At 45.9% G+C, this 15,577-nt stretch overlaps 1 protein-coding gene across 5 annotated transcripts in view; it reads right to left on the minus strand.

The window, feature by feature from the left end:
- The window catches only part of LOC110490351 (scm-like with four MBT domains protein 2), a 105,761-nt gene that overhangs the window by 14,575 nt on the left and 75,609 nt on the right, over nucleotides 1-15,577 (minus strand). For all 5 annotated transcript variants that reach the window (XM_036944690.1, XM_036944687.1, XM_036944689.1 and 2 more), the window contains 4 exons: nucleotides 12,324-12,412; nucleotides 8,010-8,253; nucleotides 3,899-3,996; nucleotides 725-826 (listed from right to left, as the gene is read on the minus strand). In XM_036944690.1, the coding sequence (XP_036800585.1) occupies nucleotides 725-826; nucleotides 3,899-3,996; nucleotides 8,010-8,253; nucleotides 12,324-12,412 (533 nt within the window). The remainder of the gene's footprint in view (nucleotides 1-724; nucleotides 827-3,898; nucleotides 3,997-8,009; nucleotides 8,254-12,323; nucleotides 12,413-15,577) is intronic.

Here is a 15,577-nt window from a genome sequence, read left to right on the forward strand (position 1 = left end):
GGTGTGATACTGTTTGGTGGGATTTGATAGTGTTTGGTGGGGTGTGATACTGTTTGGTAGGGTGTGATACTGTTTGTTGGGGTGTGATACTGTTTGGTAGGGTGTGATACTGTTTGGTGGGTTGTGATACTGTTTGGTGGGGTGGTGGGGTGTGATACTGTTTGGTGGGATTTGATACTGTTTGGTGGGGTGTGATACTGTTTGGTGGGGTGTGATACTGTTTGGTGGGGTGTGATACTGTTTGGTGGGGTGTGATACTGTTTGGTGGGGTGTGATACTGTTTGGTGGGGTGTGATACTGTTTGGTGGAGTGTGATACTGTTTGGTGGGGTGTGATACTGTTTGGTGGGGTTTGATACTGTTTGGTGGGTGTGATACTGTTTGGTGGGGTTAGACACTGTTTGGTGGGGTTAGACACTGTTTGGTGGGGTTAGACACTGTTTGGTGGGGTTAGACACTGTTTGGTGGGGTTAGACACTGTTTGGTGGGGTTTGATACTGTTTGGTGGGGTTTGATACTGTTTGGTAGGGTGTTGGTGGAGTTTGATACTGTTTGGTGGGGTGTGATACTGTTTGGTGGGGTGTGATACTGTTTGGTGGGGTGTGATACTGTTTGGTGGGGTGTGATACTGTTTGGTGGGGTGTGATACTGTTTGGTGGGGTGTGATACTGTTTGGTGGGGTTAGATAGAGTTGGCTAAGGTTTGAAATGGCCAGGTAGGCCCACCTGTGTGACAGATACAGGGCAGATGTGGAACGGTTCCGACGGCGACACCATCTCCAGCTTCATCCCCGTCCTGAAGGAGTGTTTGGTCAGGTCTGCATGGTCCTGAAATAACCGGGTCACCGTGGAAAACACACACGTCTTTTAATGGTCACTGCAAACAGGCTTTGTTAACAAACACTAAGCAGTGGGACTAGGCTATATAATTCAAATGTTATTACTTTGATATTACTGACTCGTCTGCTCAACCGCCCAAATATGCTCGGAGTTAGAACAAATAATACCTATGTGAGTCTGACTAATTGTCTGTGACAGGTGTGTTTGACCTATAGAGACAAATAGAGCTAGCTAGCGTGGCCCTTTGAAACCCACTGCCACCAAGGCCATCAGACAGGTCCAGTCAGATCACTGTCGTCTGTACGACAGGCACACACCCAGACTTAGGGGCGTGGGAAAGACAGCAGCTTATCACTACACACACACACACACACACACACACACACAATAAACGCACCCACACACAGGCAGGAGCGGAGGTGTCGGAGCTACAGTGCCTTGCGAAAGTATTCGGCCCCCTTGAACTTTGCAACCTTTTGCCACATTTCAGGCTTCAAACATAAAGATATAAAACTGTATTTTTTTGTGAAGAATCAACAACAAGTGGGACACAATCATGAAGTGGAACGACATTTATTGGATATTTCAAACTTTTTTAACAAATCAAAAACTGAAAAATTGGGCGTGAAAAATTATTCAGCCCCTTTACTTTCAGTGCAGCAAACTCTCTCCAGAAGTTCACTGAGGATCTCTGAATGATCCAATGTTGACCTAAATGACTAATGATGATAAATACAATCCACCTGTGTGTAATCAAGTCTCCGTATAAATGCACCTGCACTGTGATAGACTCAGAGGTCCGTTAAAAGCGCAGAGAGCATCATGAAGAACAAGGAACACACCAGGCAGGTCCGAGATACTGTTGTGAAGAAGTTTAAAGGCGGATTTGGATACAAAAAGATTTCCCAAGCTTTAAACATCCCAAGGAGCACTGTGCAAGCGATAATATTGAAATGGAAGGAGTATCAGACCACTGCAAATCTACCAAGACCTGGCCGTCCCTCTAAACTTTCAGCTCATACAAGGAGAAGACTGATCAGTGATGCAGCCAAGAGGCCCATGATCACTCTGGATGAACTGCAGAGATCTACAGCTGAGGTGGGAGACTCTGTCCATAGGACAACAATCAGTCGTATATTGCACAAATCTGGCCTTTATGGAAGAGTGGCAAGAAGAAAGCCATTTCTTAAAGATATCCATAAAAAGTGTTGTTTAAAGTTTGCCACAAGCCACCTGGGAGACACACCAAACATGTGGAAGAAGGTGCTCTGGTCAGATGAAACCAAAATTGAACTTTTTGGCAACAATGCAAAACATTATGTTTGGCGTAAAAGCAACACCCTGAACACACCATCCCCACTGTCAAACATGGTGGTGGCAGCATCATGGTTTGGGCCTGCTTTTCTTCAGCAGGGACAGGGAAGATGATTAAAATTGATGGGAAGATGGATGGAGCCAAATACAGGACCATTCTGGAAGAAAACCTGATGGAGTCTGCAAAAGACCTGAGACTGGGACGGAGATGTGTCTTCCAACAAGACAATGATCCAAAACATAAAGCAAAATCTACAATGGAATGGTTAAAAAATAAACATATCCAGGTGTTAGAATGGCCAAGTCAAAGTCAAGACCTGAATCCAATCGAGAATCTGTGGAAAGAACTGAAAACTGCTGTTCACAAATGCTCTCCATCCAACCTCACTGAGCTCGAGCTGTTTTGCAAGGAGGAATGGGAAAACATTTCAGTCTCTCGATGTGCAAAACTGATAGAGACATACCCCAAGCGACTTATAGCTGTAATCGCAGCAAAAGGTGGCGCTACAAAGTATTAACTTAAGGGGGCTGAATAATTTTGCACGCCCAATATTTCAGTTTTTGATTTGTTAAAAAAGTTTGAAATATCCAATAAATGTCGTTCCACTTCATGATTGTGTCCCACTTGTTGTTGATTCTTCACAAAAAAAATACAGTTTTATATCTTTATGTTTGAAGCCTGAAATGTGGCAAAAGGTCGCAAAGTTCAAGGGGGCCGACTACTTTCGCAAGGCACTGTACGTAACGTAATCATTTTACGTTGACATTTTAGTGATTTAGCAGACACTCTTGTCTGGAGTGACTTGGTGCATCCATCTGAAGATAGCTCGGTGAGACAACCACATATCACAATCGTAGCAAGTACATTTTCCCTCGACAAAGTAGCTAAAAAGTCAGTGCTTTTGTTTACCGAGGGATTTTATACATGATACTCTTTAGTATCATACATTTTTTTGTTCTTGATTTTTTTCGAGAAGAATGGCGAAGTCTTGACATTAGTGGGAAGCTTGTCCTACCATTGGGTATCCAGGACAGAGAAGAGTTTTAACTGGGTGGAGTGGAATCTTATGACATGATATCGTCTGTTAAATGACTGATCGGAACTCAGGGGTTTGACTACACTGATTAAGTGAGTATTTGATTCGTGTAACAGTTAAACCAGCCGCCCCACATGGCCTGTTAAACCAGCCGCCCCACATGGCCTGTTAAACCAGCCGCCCCACATGGCCTGTTAAACCAGCCGCCCCACATGGCCTGTTAAACCAGCCGCCCCACATGACCTGTTAAACCAGCCGCCCCACATGGCCTGTTAAACCAGCCGCCCCACATGGCCTGTTAAACCAGCCGGCCCACATGGCCTGTTAAACCAGCCGCCCCACATGGCCTGATAAACCAGCCGCCCCACATGGCCTGTTAAACCAGCGGCCCCACATGGCCTGTTAAACCAGCCGGCCCACATGGCCTGTTAAACCAGCCGCCCCACATGGCCTGATAAACCAGCCGCCCCACATGGCCTGTTAAACCAGCGGCCCCACATGGCCTAATAAACCAGCCGCCCCACATGGCCTGATAAACCAGCCGCCCCACATGGCCTGATAAACCAGCCGCCCCACATGGCCTGATAGGCACACGCAGTAAGAATGGTCACGGGAACTGACGAACCTGCACAAGAGTACACATTAAGATGGTTGCGTGTAGAAGCACTTCCTGTGTCACAGGGCTACTTCCTGTGTGGCTGACCCTCACCTTAAACACCTCCAGGGGCAGTGGGTTCTGCTGGGCCTCGCTCCGCACCGCCTCCAGGGCCTCCTGCCACTCGAGGGCGCTCTTCAGGCCACGCAACTCTGAGACGAGAGAGAGAGACGACAGTCAGAATATGACTGAAACTCAGCATCAAATTAAAGACCTTACAAATCTCTCTCAACTGTTTATTTAAAGGGAAATATTCAGCAATGTCTCACAAAACTAGCTTTAACTTCCTTCAAACTGCATGCAGACATAAACATGGTGCCCATGGGATCATCTGACTGGGTTAGTAGATAGGGCTTCATCCCCAACATCTCACACTATCCCTTTAAGCAAAACTCACCCAGTGTTTTCCAAATGTTTTTAAGTTGTTTAAAAAAAAATCAGATGTAATTTAAATGAATACATCTTACAACCACATGACCCTCCCCTTCCCACTCTCTACAAACTGGCTCACCTGGAACTACAGCTGAGACTGGAGACAATCATGTGGATTTCTATCGATCGTTTGGAGAGGAGATTTGTAAAGTTTTGTGGAGTTGTACATTTTCCATGTTATAACAATGGACCAGTGTATGCATGTCTGAAGGAACATGTTTCTATGTGTCATTGCAAGTGTGAGTGTGTTGCTATGATTGTGACATTGTGTGTGTTATGTTCTGTGGAAAGGTGTTTTTTGACAAAGTCATCAGTTCTGTAGAAGTTGAAACTGAAAGATCTACATCTTGAATATGAACTGAAGCCAGCATGTTGAGTCATAGAGAGACACATAGAGAGAGAGACACATAGAAAGAGGCAGGGACACAGAGACAGACACAGACAGCGAGACAGACAGCGAGAGACAAAGAGACACAGAGATAAACAGAGACAGAGACAGACAGACAGACAGACAGACAGACAGACAGACAGACAGACAGACAGACAGACAGACAGACAGAAACAGAGAGAGGGAGAGACAGAGAGACAGAGAGAGAGACAGACACAGAGATTAACAGATAGAGAGACACAGAGAGAGCGAAAGAGAGAGACACAAGGAGTAGAGAGAGACACAAGGAGACAGAGAGAGACAAGGAGCCAGAGAGAGACACAGGGAGACAGAGAGAGACACAGGGAGACAGAGAGAGACACGGGGAGACAGAGAAAGACACAAGGAGACAGAGAGAGACACAGGAGACAGAGGGAGACACAGGGAGACAGACAGACAGAGACACCGACAGAGCGTGACACAGACAGACGGTAGACAGACAGCAACAGAAACAGAGAGACAGACCGAGAGAGAGAGGGAGAGACAGACAGTCAGAGAGAGAGACTGTCAAACAGACAGACAAAGACAGAGACAGACAAAGACAGAGACAGACACAGAGAGAGACAGAGAGAGAGACAGAGACAGAGAGAGAAACAGCGACACACAGAGAGACAGAGAGACAGAGAGACAGCGACACACAGAGAGACAGAGAGACAGAGACAGACAGGGAGACAGAGAGAGACACAGAGAGGGACAGAAACAGAGAGACAGAAACAGAGAGAGGGACAGACAGACAGACAGACAGTCTGTCTGTCTGTCTGTCTGTCTGTCTGTCTGTCTGTCTGTCTGTCTGAGACACAGACAGACGGCAGCCAGAGAGAGACACAGACAGACGACAGACAGAGACAGACAGAGAGAGGGAGGGAGAGACAGTCAGAGAGAGAGAGACTCAGAGACAGACAAAGACAGAGACATACATAGAGAGAGACACAGAGACATAGAGAGAGACACAGAGAGAGACAAAGACACAGAGAGAGACAAAGAGACACAGAGATACAGAGAGAGAGAGACAGACACAGAGAGAGGGAGAGACAGACAGACAGACAAAGACAAAGAGAGAGACACAGACACAGAGATAAACAGAGAGAGACGGCAACACAGAGAGAGACAGAGAGAGAGAGAGAGACACAGACACAGAGAAACAGAGAGACGGCAACACAGAGAGAGACAGAGAGAGAGAGAGAGAGAGAGACAGACAGACAGCGACACAGAGACAGACACAGAGAGAGACACAGAGTGAGACAGAGAGAGACACAGTGAGACAGAGAGAGACACAGGGAGAGAGACACGGGAGACAGAGAGAGACAGAGAGAGACACAAGAGACAGACAGGGAGAGAGAGACAATAAGACAGAGATAAACAGATAGAGAGACAGAGACACAGAGAGAGACAGCAACAGAGAGAGACACAGAGAGAAACACAGAGACAGAAAAGAGAACCACAGAGACAGACAGACAGACAGACATACAGACAGACAGACAGACAGACAGACAGACAGACAGACAGACAGACAGACAGACAGACAGAGACACAGAGAGAGACACAAGGAGACAGAGAGAGACACAAGGAGACAGAGAGAGACACGGGAGACAGAGAGAGACACAGGAGACATAGAGAGACACAAGGAGTCAGAGAGAGACAGAGAGACACAAGGGAGCCCGAGAGAGACACAAGGGAGACCGAGAGACACACAGGGAGACAGAGAGAGACACAGTGAGACAGAGAGAGACACAGGGAGAGAGACACGGGAGACAGAGAGAGACAGAGAGAGACACAAGAGACAGACAGGGAGAGAGAGACAATAAGACAGAGATAAACAGATAGAGAGACAGAGACACAGAGAGAGACAGCAACAGAGAGAGACACAGAGAGAAACACAGAGACAGAAAAGAGAACCACAGAGACAGACAGACAGACAGACAGACAGACAGACAGACAGACAGACAGACAGAGACACAGAGAGAGACACAAGGAGACAGAGAGAGACACAAGGAGACAGAGAGAGACACGGGAGACAGAGAGAGACACAGGAGACAGAGAGAGACACAAGGAGTCAGAGAGAGACACAGGAGACAGAGAGAGACAGAGAGAGACAGAGAGAGACAGAGAGAGACAACAGAGACAGAGAGAGACACAGGGAGAGAGACACGGGATACAGAGAGAGACACGGGAGACAGACACGGGAGACAGAGAGAGACAGAGAGAGACAGAAACAGACAGATACACAGACAGACAGAGACACAGACAGATGGCAGACAGACAGAGACAGAAACAGAGAGATAGAAACAGACAGATACACAGACAGACAGAGACACAGACAGACGGCAGACAGACAGAGACAGAAACATAGAGACAGAAACAGACAGATACACAGACAGACAGCGACACAGACAGACGGCAGACAGACAGAGACAGAAACAGAGAGACAGAAACAGACAGATACACAGACAGAGAGAGACACAGACAGACGGCAGACAGACAGACAGAAACAGAGAGACAGAAACAGACAGATACACAGACAGACAGAGACACAGACGGACGGCAGACAGACAGACAGACAGAGAGAGGGGGAGATAGACAGTCAAAGAGACAGACAAAGACAGAGATAGAGAGAGACACGGAGAGAGACAAAGAGACAGCGAGACACAGAGATAGAGAGACAGAGAGTGAGAGAGAAAGACAGACACAGAGAGACAGACACAGGGAGAGACAGAGACAGACAGACAGACAGACAGACAGACAGACAGACAGACAGACAGACAGAGAGAGACAGAGACAGACAAAGATAGAGACAGACAGAAACAGTGAAAGATAGAGAGAGACAGACAGACAGACAGACAGACAGACAGACAGACAAAGAGACAGACAGACAGACAGACAGACAGAGAGACAGACAGACAGACAGACAGAGAGACAGACAGAGACAGACAGAGAGAGTGAAAGATAGAGACAGACAGAGACAGACAGAGAGACTTGATAAGGTGGTTTATGATATTGAACAGAGAGAAGGGAAACTCCCAGCTGCTCTGAACGGTGTAAAATAGTCATAAAAACGTTGACACACGATAGATGATTATGTGTGGGTGTAACATTGATCCTAACGACATCAAGGTTACCATTTGATCCTAATCTATGGCTCTCATCGGATATGATTCATAACTAACCCGTAATAATCCGTAAATCCAATAGAGTTGGAGAGTCCTTGAAAGTTGCAGGTTTTTGTTTCACCCCACCACTAAAACTACCACTACCACAGCTGAATGTGACCCAGAGAGCCCCTCCCTTCATGTAGCTATGACCCCTTACCTGCTGGGGGCTCCAGTGACAGGCGGTTCTCCTGAGCCCAGCCCAGTGGGCGGAGCCTCACGTCGAGGTAGAACAGCCAGGTGTCGTGGGCGTCGTCTTGGAGACCTACATGGCGTAGGCGGAGCCTCCCACCAATGTTCTGGGCGACGCGGGCAGCCCAGTAGAGGTAGGGGTCAGTGAGGTCCCGTACCTCCATCACCGAACCCTCCACAATCAGATCCACTGTGTTCTTCCCCCTCAGAGCCTGAAGAGAAGGATGGGAAGAGGGAGAGGAAGAGGAGAGAGATGGAGAGGGAGGGAAAAAGGGAATTGATGGAAAGTATTCAAATCTGTGTGAACAGTGCCTTCAGAAACCCCTTGACTTCATCTACATTTTATTGTGTTGTAGCCTGAATGTAAAATGGATGGTGTCCACCAGGGCTCAGTTCTAGGCCCTCCCTTTTCTCTCTATACACCAAGTCACTGGGCTCTGAAATATCCTCACATGGTCTCTCTTATCACTGCTATGCAGATGACACTCAGCTACTTTTCTCCTTCCCCTCTTCTGACACTCAGATGGCGACATGCATCTCTGCGTGCCTGGCAGATATCTTAGCTTGGATGTCGGCCCAACACCTCAAGCTCAACAAGACGGAGTTGCTCTTCCTACCGGGAAAGGCCTGCCGGTTGAAAGACGTCTCCATCACGGTTCACAACTCCACAGTGTCGCCCTCCCAGAGTGCAAAGAACCTTGCCGTGACCCTGGACAATACACTGTTGTTCTCTGCAAACATCAAAACAATGACCCGCTCCTGCAGGTTCATGCTCTACAACATCCGTAGAGTATGACCCTAGCACACGCAGGGAGCTGTGCAGGTCCTAATCCAGGCACTTGTCATCTCCCGTCTGGATAACTGCAACTTCCCAAGCTCTCCCATGTCACCCCGTTCCTTCACACACTCCACAGGCTTCAGGTCGAAGCTAGCGTCGACTACAAGACCATGGTGGTTACCTACGGAGCAGCAAGAGGAACTACACCTCCCTACCTTCAGGCTATGCTCAAATCCTACACCCCAACCCGAGCACTCTGTTCTGACACCTCTGGTCTCTTGGCAGTCCCACCCATACGGGAGGGTAGCTCCCACTCAGCCCAGTCCAAGCTCTTCCAGAGCCAGCATCCCCCTAAATTTAGGATAGCAGAATCCCTGCCCATATCCAAAAGCACCTGAAAGCCTACCTCTTCAAAGAGCATGTTAAATCGGCTTCATGCATCGATGACATCATTCCCACATTGACTGTACATACAGTGCCTTGCGAAAGTATTCGGCCCCCTTGAACTTCGCAAACTTTTGCCACATTTCAGGCTTCAAACATAAAGATATAAAACTGTATTTTTTTGTGAAGAATCAACAACAAGTGGGACACAATCATGAAGTGGAACGACATTTATTGGATATTTCAAACTTTTTTAACAAATCAAAAACTGAAAAATTGGGCGTGCAAAATTATTCAGCCCCCTTAAGTTAATACTTTGTAGCGCCACCTTTTGCTGCGATTACAGCTGTAAGTCGCTTGGGGTATGTCTCTATCAGTTCTGCACATCGAGAGACTGAAATGTTTTCCCATTCCTCCTTGCAAAACAGCTCGAGCTCAGTGAGGTTGGATGGAGAGCATTTGTGAACAGCAGTTTTCAGTTCTTTCCACAGATTCTCGATTGGATTCAGGTCTGGACTTTGACTTGGCCATTCTAACACCTGGATATGTTTATTTTTCTTCTTGCCACTCTTCCATAAAGGCCAGATTTGTGCAATATACGACTGATTGTTGTCCTATGGACAGAGTCTCCCACCTCAGCTGTAGATCTCTGCAGTTCATCCAGAGTGATCATGAGCCTCTTGGCTGCATCTCTGATCAGTCTTCTCCTTGTATGAGTTGAAAGTTTAGAGTGACGGCCAGGTCTTGGTAGATTTGCAGTGGTCTGATACTCCTTCCATTTCAATATTATTGCTTGCACAGTGCTCCTTGGGATGTTTAAAGCTTGGGAAATCTTGTTGTATCCAAATCCGGCTTTAAACTTCTTCACAACAGTATCTCGGACCTGCCTGGTGTGTTCCTTGTTCTTCATGATGCTCTCTGCGCTTTTAACGGACCTCTGAGACTATCACAGTGCAGGTGCATTTATACAGAGACTTGATTACACACAGGTGGATTGTATTTATCATCATTAGTCATTTAGGTCAACATTGGATCATTCAGAGATCCTCACTGAACTTCTGGAGAGAGTTTGCTGCACTGAAAGTAAAGGGGCTGAATAATTTTGCACGCCCAATTTTTCAGTTTTTGATTTGTTAAAAAAGTTTGAAATATCCAATAAATGTCGTTCCACTTCATGATTGTGTAGCCATGAAGTGCTTTGAAAGGCTGGTCATGGTTCACATCAACAGCATCCTCCCAGACACCCTAGACCCACTCCAATTCGCAGATCCACAGATGACGCAATCTCAGTCGCACTCCACTATCTCACCTGAACAAAGGGAACACCAATGTGAGAATGATGTTCATTGACACCAGCTCAGCGTTCAACATCAGTGCCCACGAAGCTCATTACTAAGCTATGGACTCTGGGACTAAACACCTCCCTCTGCAACTGGATCCTGGACTTCCTGATGGGCCGCCCCCAGGTGGTAAGGGTAGGTAATGACACATCCGCCACACTGATCCTCAACACTGGGGCCACTGGGGCGTTCTCAGTCCCCTAATGTAGTCCCTGTTCACTCATGACTGCACGGCCAGGCACGACTCCAACACCATCATTAAGTTTGCTGATGACTCAACAATGGTAGGCTTGATCACCGACAACGACAAGACGGCCTATAGGGAGGATCACCGCAAGGTGGTGCCAGGACAACAACCTCTCCCTCAATGTGAGCAAGACTAATAAGCTGATCGTGGACTACAGGAAAAGGCGGGCCGAACAGGCCCCCATTAACATCGACAAGGCTGTAGTGGAGCAGGTTGAGAGTTTCAAGTTCCTTGGTGTCCACATCACCAACGAACTATCATGGTCCAAACATACCAAGACAGTCGTGAAGAGAGCACGACAAAACCTTTTCCCCTTCAGGAGACTGAAAAGATTTGGCATGGTTCCCAGATCCTCAAAAGGTTCTACAGCTGCACCATCGAGAGCATCCTGACCGGTTGCATCACCGCCTGCTCGGGATCTGACCGTAAGTCATTACAGAGGGTAGTGCGAACGGCCCAGTACATCACCGGGGCCAAACTTCCTGCCATCCAGGACCTATTTAATAGTACCTCTGCACACTGACTCGGTACCGGTGCCCCCTGTATATAGCCTCGTTATTGTTATTCTTATTGTGTTACTTTTTATTTTAGTCTACTTGGTAAATATTTTCTTAACTCTTCTTGAAATGCACTGTTGGTTAAGGGCTTGTAACTAAGCACTTCATGGTAAAGTCTACACTTGTTGTATTCGACGCATGTGGCAAATAAAGTTTGGTTTGATTTTAAAAATCCCCCATCTTTTTAGGATAAAAATAAATGGAACAGAGCTAAGCACAGGCCAAATACTAGAGGAAAACCTGGTTCAGTCTGCTTTCCACAGACACTGGAGACACTCACCTTTCAGCAGGACAAAAACTTAAAACACAAGGTCAAATATACGCAGGAGTTTCTTACCAAGACGGCATTGAATGTTCCTGAGTTGCCTAGTTACAGTTTTGCCTTAAATCTGCTTGAAAATCTATGGCAAGACTTGAAAGTGGCTGTCTAGCAACGATCAACAACCAACCTGACAGAGCTTGAAGAATTTTGAAAAGAATAATGTGCAAAATTTGTCAAATCCAGGTGTGCAAAACTCTTAGAGACTTACCCAGAAAGACTGCCAAAGGTGATTCTAACATGTATTGACTCGTGTGAATACTTATGTGAATGAGATATTTCTGTATTTCATTTTCAATACATTTGCTAACATTTCTGAAATCCTATTTTCCATTAGTCATTGTGGGGGTATCGTGTGTAGATGGTTGAGAACAAATATAAATGTAATCCATTTTTGAATTCAGGCTGTAAGGCAACACAAAACGGAATAAGTCAAGAGGTGTTAATTCTTTGACGGCACTGCATGTGTGATTTGGTCTTTGAGAGGGAACTGGTATTATCTGGGGTGAAACTTCAGCTTGACATACAGAGCTCAACAGATTAGCTAAAGCTCTAAATGTGTTGATGGTTAATACACGGGTGTCACCTACGCATACACAGTCTCATTATCTCTCTCCGTCTCGTTCTCCGTCACACTCCCACCGAGACAGTACTCACCCCTTCCAGTAGGTTTGCTGGTGCGGTCCGTGAGCCAGTCAAGTCCTGGATGAGAAAATCTGTCCAGTCACTGTACTTCTCCTTGATGGCTACGAGACAGAGCAGAGGGAGAGATAGACGGTCAAAAATACTGTACTGTGCAAGCGAAACCATACATGACAATGCATTTACATATATTTGCACCAGGCTAAGCAGTGAACAATAGTGGAAAACAGTTAGATACAGAGCACTACAGTATAGAGCAGTCCACATACGCAGGTGTTTAGAGAGATACAATGGGAGCATGGTAGAAAAAGGCAGGCATGAATGAACACACACACACACACATATCACCCTTTCCAGAGCCATTTAAACGGTTAGTTTCTGCTCATTTGCATAGGACATGTTTGTTTACTCCACTTTCTGTTTCCCACAGTGCAACAGTAGTGATATTTAATTCATGGTGCATTGTGGGTCTTGATTTTACTTTGACTCCACGCTGACTAGTGACTTCCCAAAGACAGGCAGAAACTGCTTCGCCGATAGAAATCCCCGAACACACTTGTTGTCGATGTCATGGTGACACTGGCTAGCTAAGATCACGCATAGAAACACTCCATCAGGTTTAACAGTCGTCTGGCATCGAACTGAGCATGTGCAGGCCATCAAATCAAAAGGCACTCCTTTGATATAAAGTTGTTATTGACACAAATGTTCAATGTTTCAGTTTGTCACTTTCACACGATAATATGTTCAACTACTTAAGAAATTGGCTCGAATCGAGGTTGTGCCTTTAGATTTCAAGTAAATGAACAACTAAGGCGGGGGTGTCAAACTCAAACAGCGCAAGGGCCATATTGACTTGTAGTGCAAGTATACAGTTGGTATGGAAGCGGGCCAAAATTAATTGACAATCCAAGTCATTACGCAGGTGTTTGACACACAATTTTTCAATTCTCCCATTGACTTTTCAAACCCCAAAAACCGGCCTGGTCTGCTTGGTTGGTTTCGCAATTGTTTCCGGAAGTCTTGTGATGTTTAGAAGCTCTGTGGTTTAGAAACTCTGTGGTTCTAGTAAGTCACACACACACACACACACACACACACACACACACACACACACACACACACACACACACACACACACACACACACACACACACACACACACACACACACACACACACAAAACTAGAGTAATCTATTTTTAAGTGATGAGTTATCCACCCCTCTCCAGAGACATCTAATGCTCTAGGTTTACAGTCACCAATTGGACGCAAAGATTCTGAGAATATCTGACTAATCGGGGAAAGGTGACATGAGTCACAGTAGAACGACTAGTGGCCAGTAGCCCAGATCATGGAGTATTACATCGCTACATGTTATTAAGCCACGCCACACTTAGAAAACAAATAGAATCATTCATTCCTATGGGAGAGAACAGAGGTATTTTTCCCTCATTTTATATTCTCTCATTGGCATATTCTTCTGAAGCCAGATTTAGAGAAACAGTCAATTCATTTTCCTACAAACAAATCACTGTCTCGGGACATGACCGATCCTTTTTCCATACATGGTGCAAATAATGTCCCTCTGCCCCAGTGCATCTCTCCACACCACCCCTGGTTAATAATAGTGTTTTTTCCACACACACACACACACACACTCACACTGCTCCTGTTGATCTCCGGTGTGTAGAAATAGATCAACTATTTTTACAGATCCTGCTAGATTAGTCATCAAGCCATTTAGAATAGGCCACAGTGCAGAATGCAGGCTGCTGCTTCGGCATCTGAACTTCTGCCCATCCCCCCCTCTCTCTCCCTCTCTTTTCTACCTCCTCGGCCCCCTCCGGTCCAGAATGTAGTTACAGTACTAGTTTGCATGTAAATTATATATTTTTTCCTTTGTCTTGCCCATCCTCCAGGCGATAGACACGGAGGCAAATTCTGACTTCCACAAAACAATAACTGCATAATTTACTTAGAAAAGGGGAGAGGGGGTTCTCTTCAATCTTTCATTCCCTCTCCTCTCCTCCTCTCCTCTCCTCTCCTCTCCTCTCCTCTCCTCTCCTCTCCTCTCCTCTCCTCTCCTCTCCTCTCCTCTCCTCTCCTCTCCTCTCCTCTCCTCTCCTCTCCTACACTGGGAGACATCCAAACAAATATCCAACATACCAAAAAAATATCTGATTTGCATATCCAACAACAAGCCATTGTGTAAACAGACAGTGAAGGCTAATTCAAAAGCGTATTTAAGATAATCAAAGCGATTACTAAAATAACAAGTCTGGCCTGTATCATGGCAGGGAGGGATGTTTTCATCTGTGATCACAGCAGTACAGCAGATTCTAATCAGGGCTAATGGGACCAAATTAGACGATTTATTCTCAGTCTCACACAGTGAATAATATCTAGTGAGTATTATTACAGTGGCATAGTAAACCACACAGATACAATACCTATCTACCAAGTCTTCTGGGGGTCTTGTAAGACTAAATTAATAGTATAACCACAGACCCTAGATCAGGATTTAATATATACCAGTAACAATCTAGTAATCTACTGCTAGTAAATACCCCATTGTTTAACCAGGTGGGTTGGCGACAACAAACTACCTTTTAGAAAAATGATCAAAACACTCAAAGTAGAAAGACAAAAATCAACAGCAGAGATACAGGTGAATGTTATTTATAGTCAGAACTGTAGCTCAATAGTCACTGAATGACAGCCAACAGGATAGACAGATCACAACAGACCTCTCTGTTGTGACAGGCTAAATCACGTGTAGGCGTTCTACAACGAGGGAGACGCCCTAGCTAGTTAACGTAAAGCCATGTTGATGAGAAGTCAGGAGTGAATAAGAGACAGCCATGGAATATGAATGAACTCAGATGTGTTTACAGTAAGTGCGGTGAATTTACTTCCCCAGGACGTGAGGGGTTAAGAGTGTGTGTGTAGGTGGGGTGGGGCGTTTGTAAATGGCAGCAATAATGACATGCATGGCTAAACTTAATTTCACCTGGGCTAGGTAGAGAACAAGACTGGCCCACACTAAATACATCCAGCACTAGTCACATAATCATTATGAAAAGGAACACAAGCAAATGAGATTGGAGATGGGACTACACCCATCCACACTACACTACACTACACTACACACCAAGTAAATACAAAGCGGTTGCAAATCAGGTGGTGGAGATGGGGAGGATGGGTCATTTGGGTATCAAATCAGTCCTGGCCTGCTCTTTCTGACTGCCTAGTGTTAGTTAGTTGGCT

The sequence above is a fragment of the Oncorhynchus mykiss genome, chromosome 15 (genome assembly GCF_013265735.2).
Source record: "Oncorhynchus mykiss isolate Arlee chromosome 15, USDA_OmykA_1.1, whole genome shotgun sequence".
Classification (NCBI taxonomy): Eukaryota; Metazoa; Chordata; class Actinopteri; order Salmoniformes; family Salmonidae; genus Oncorhynchus; species Oncorhynchus mykiss.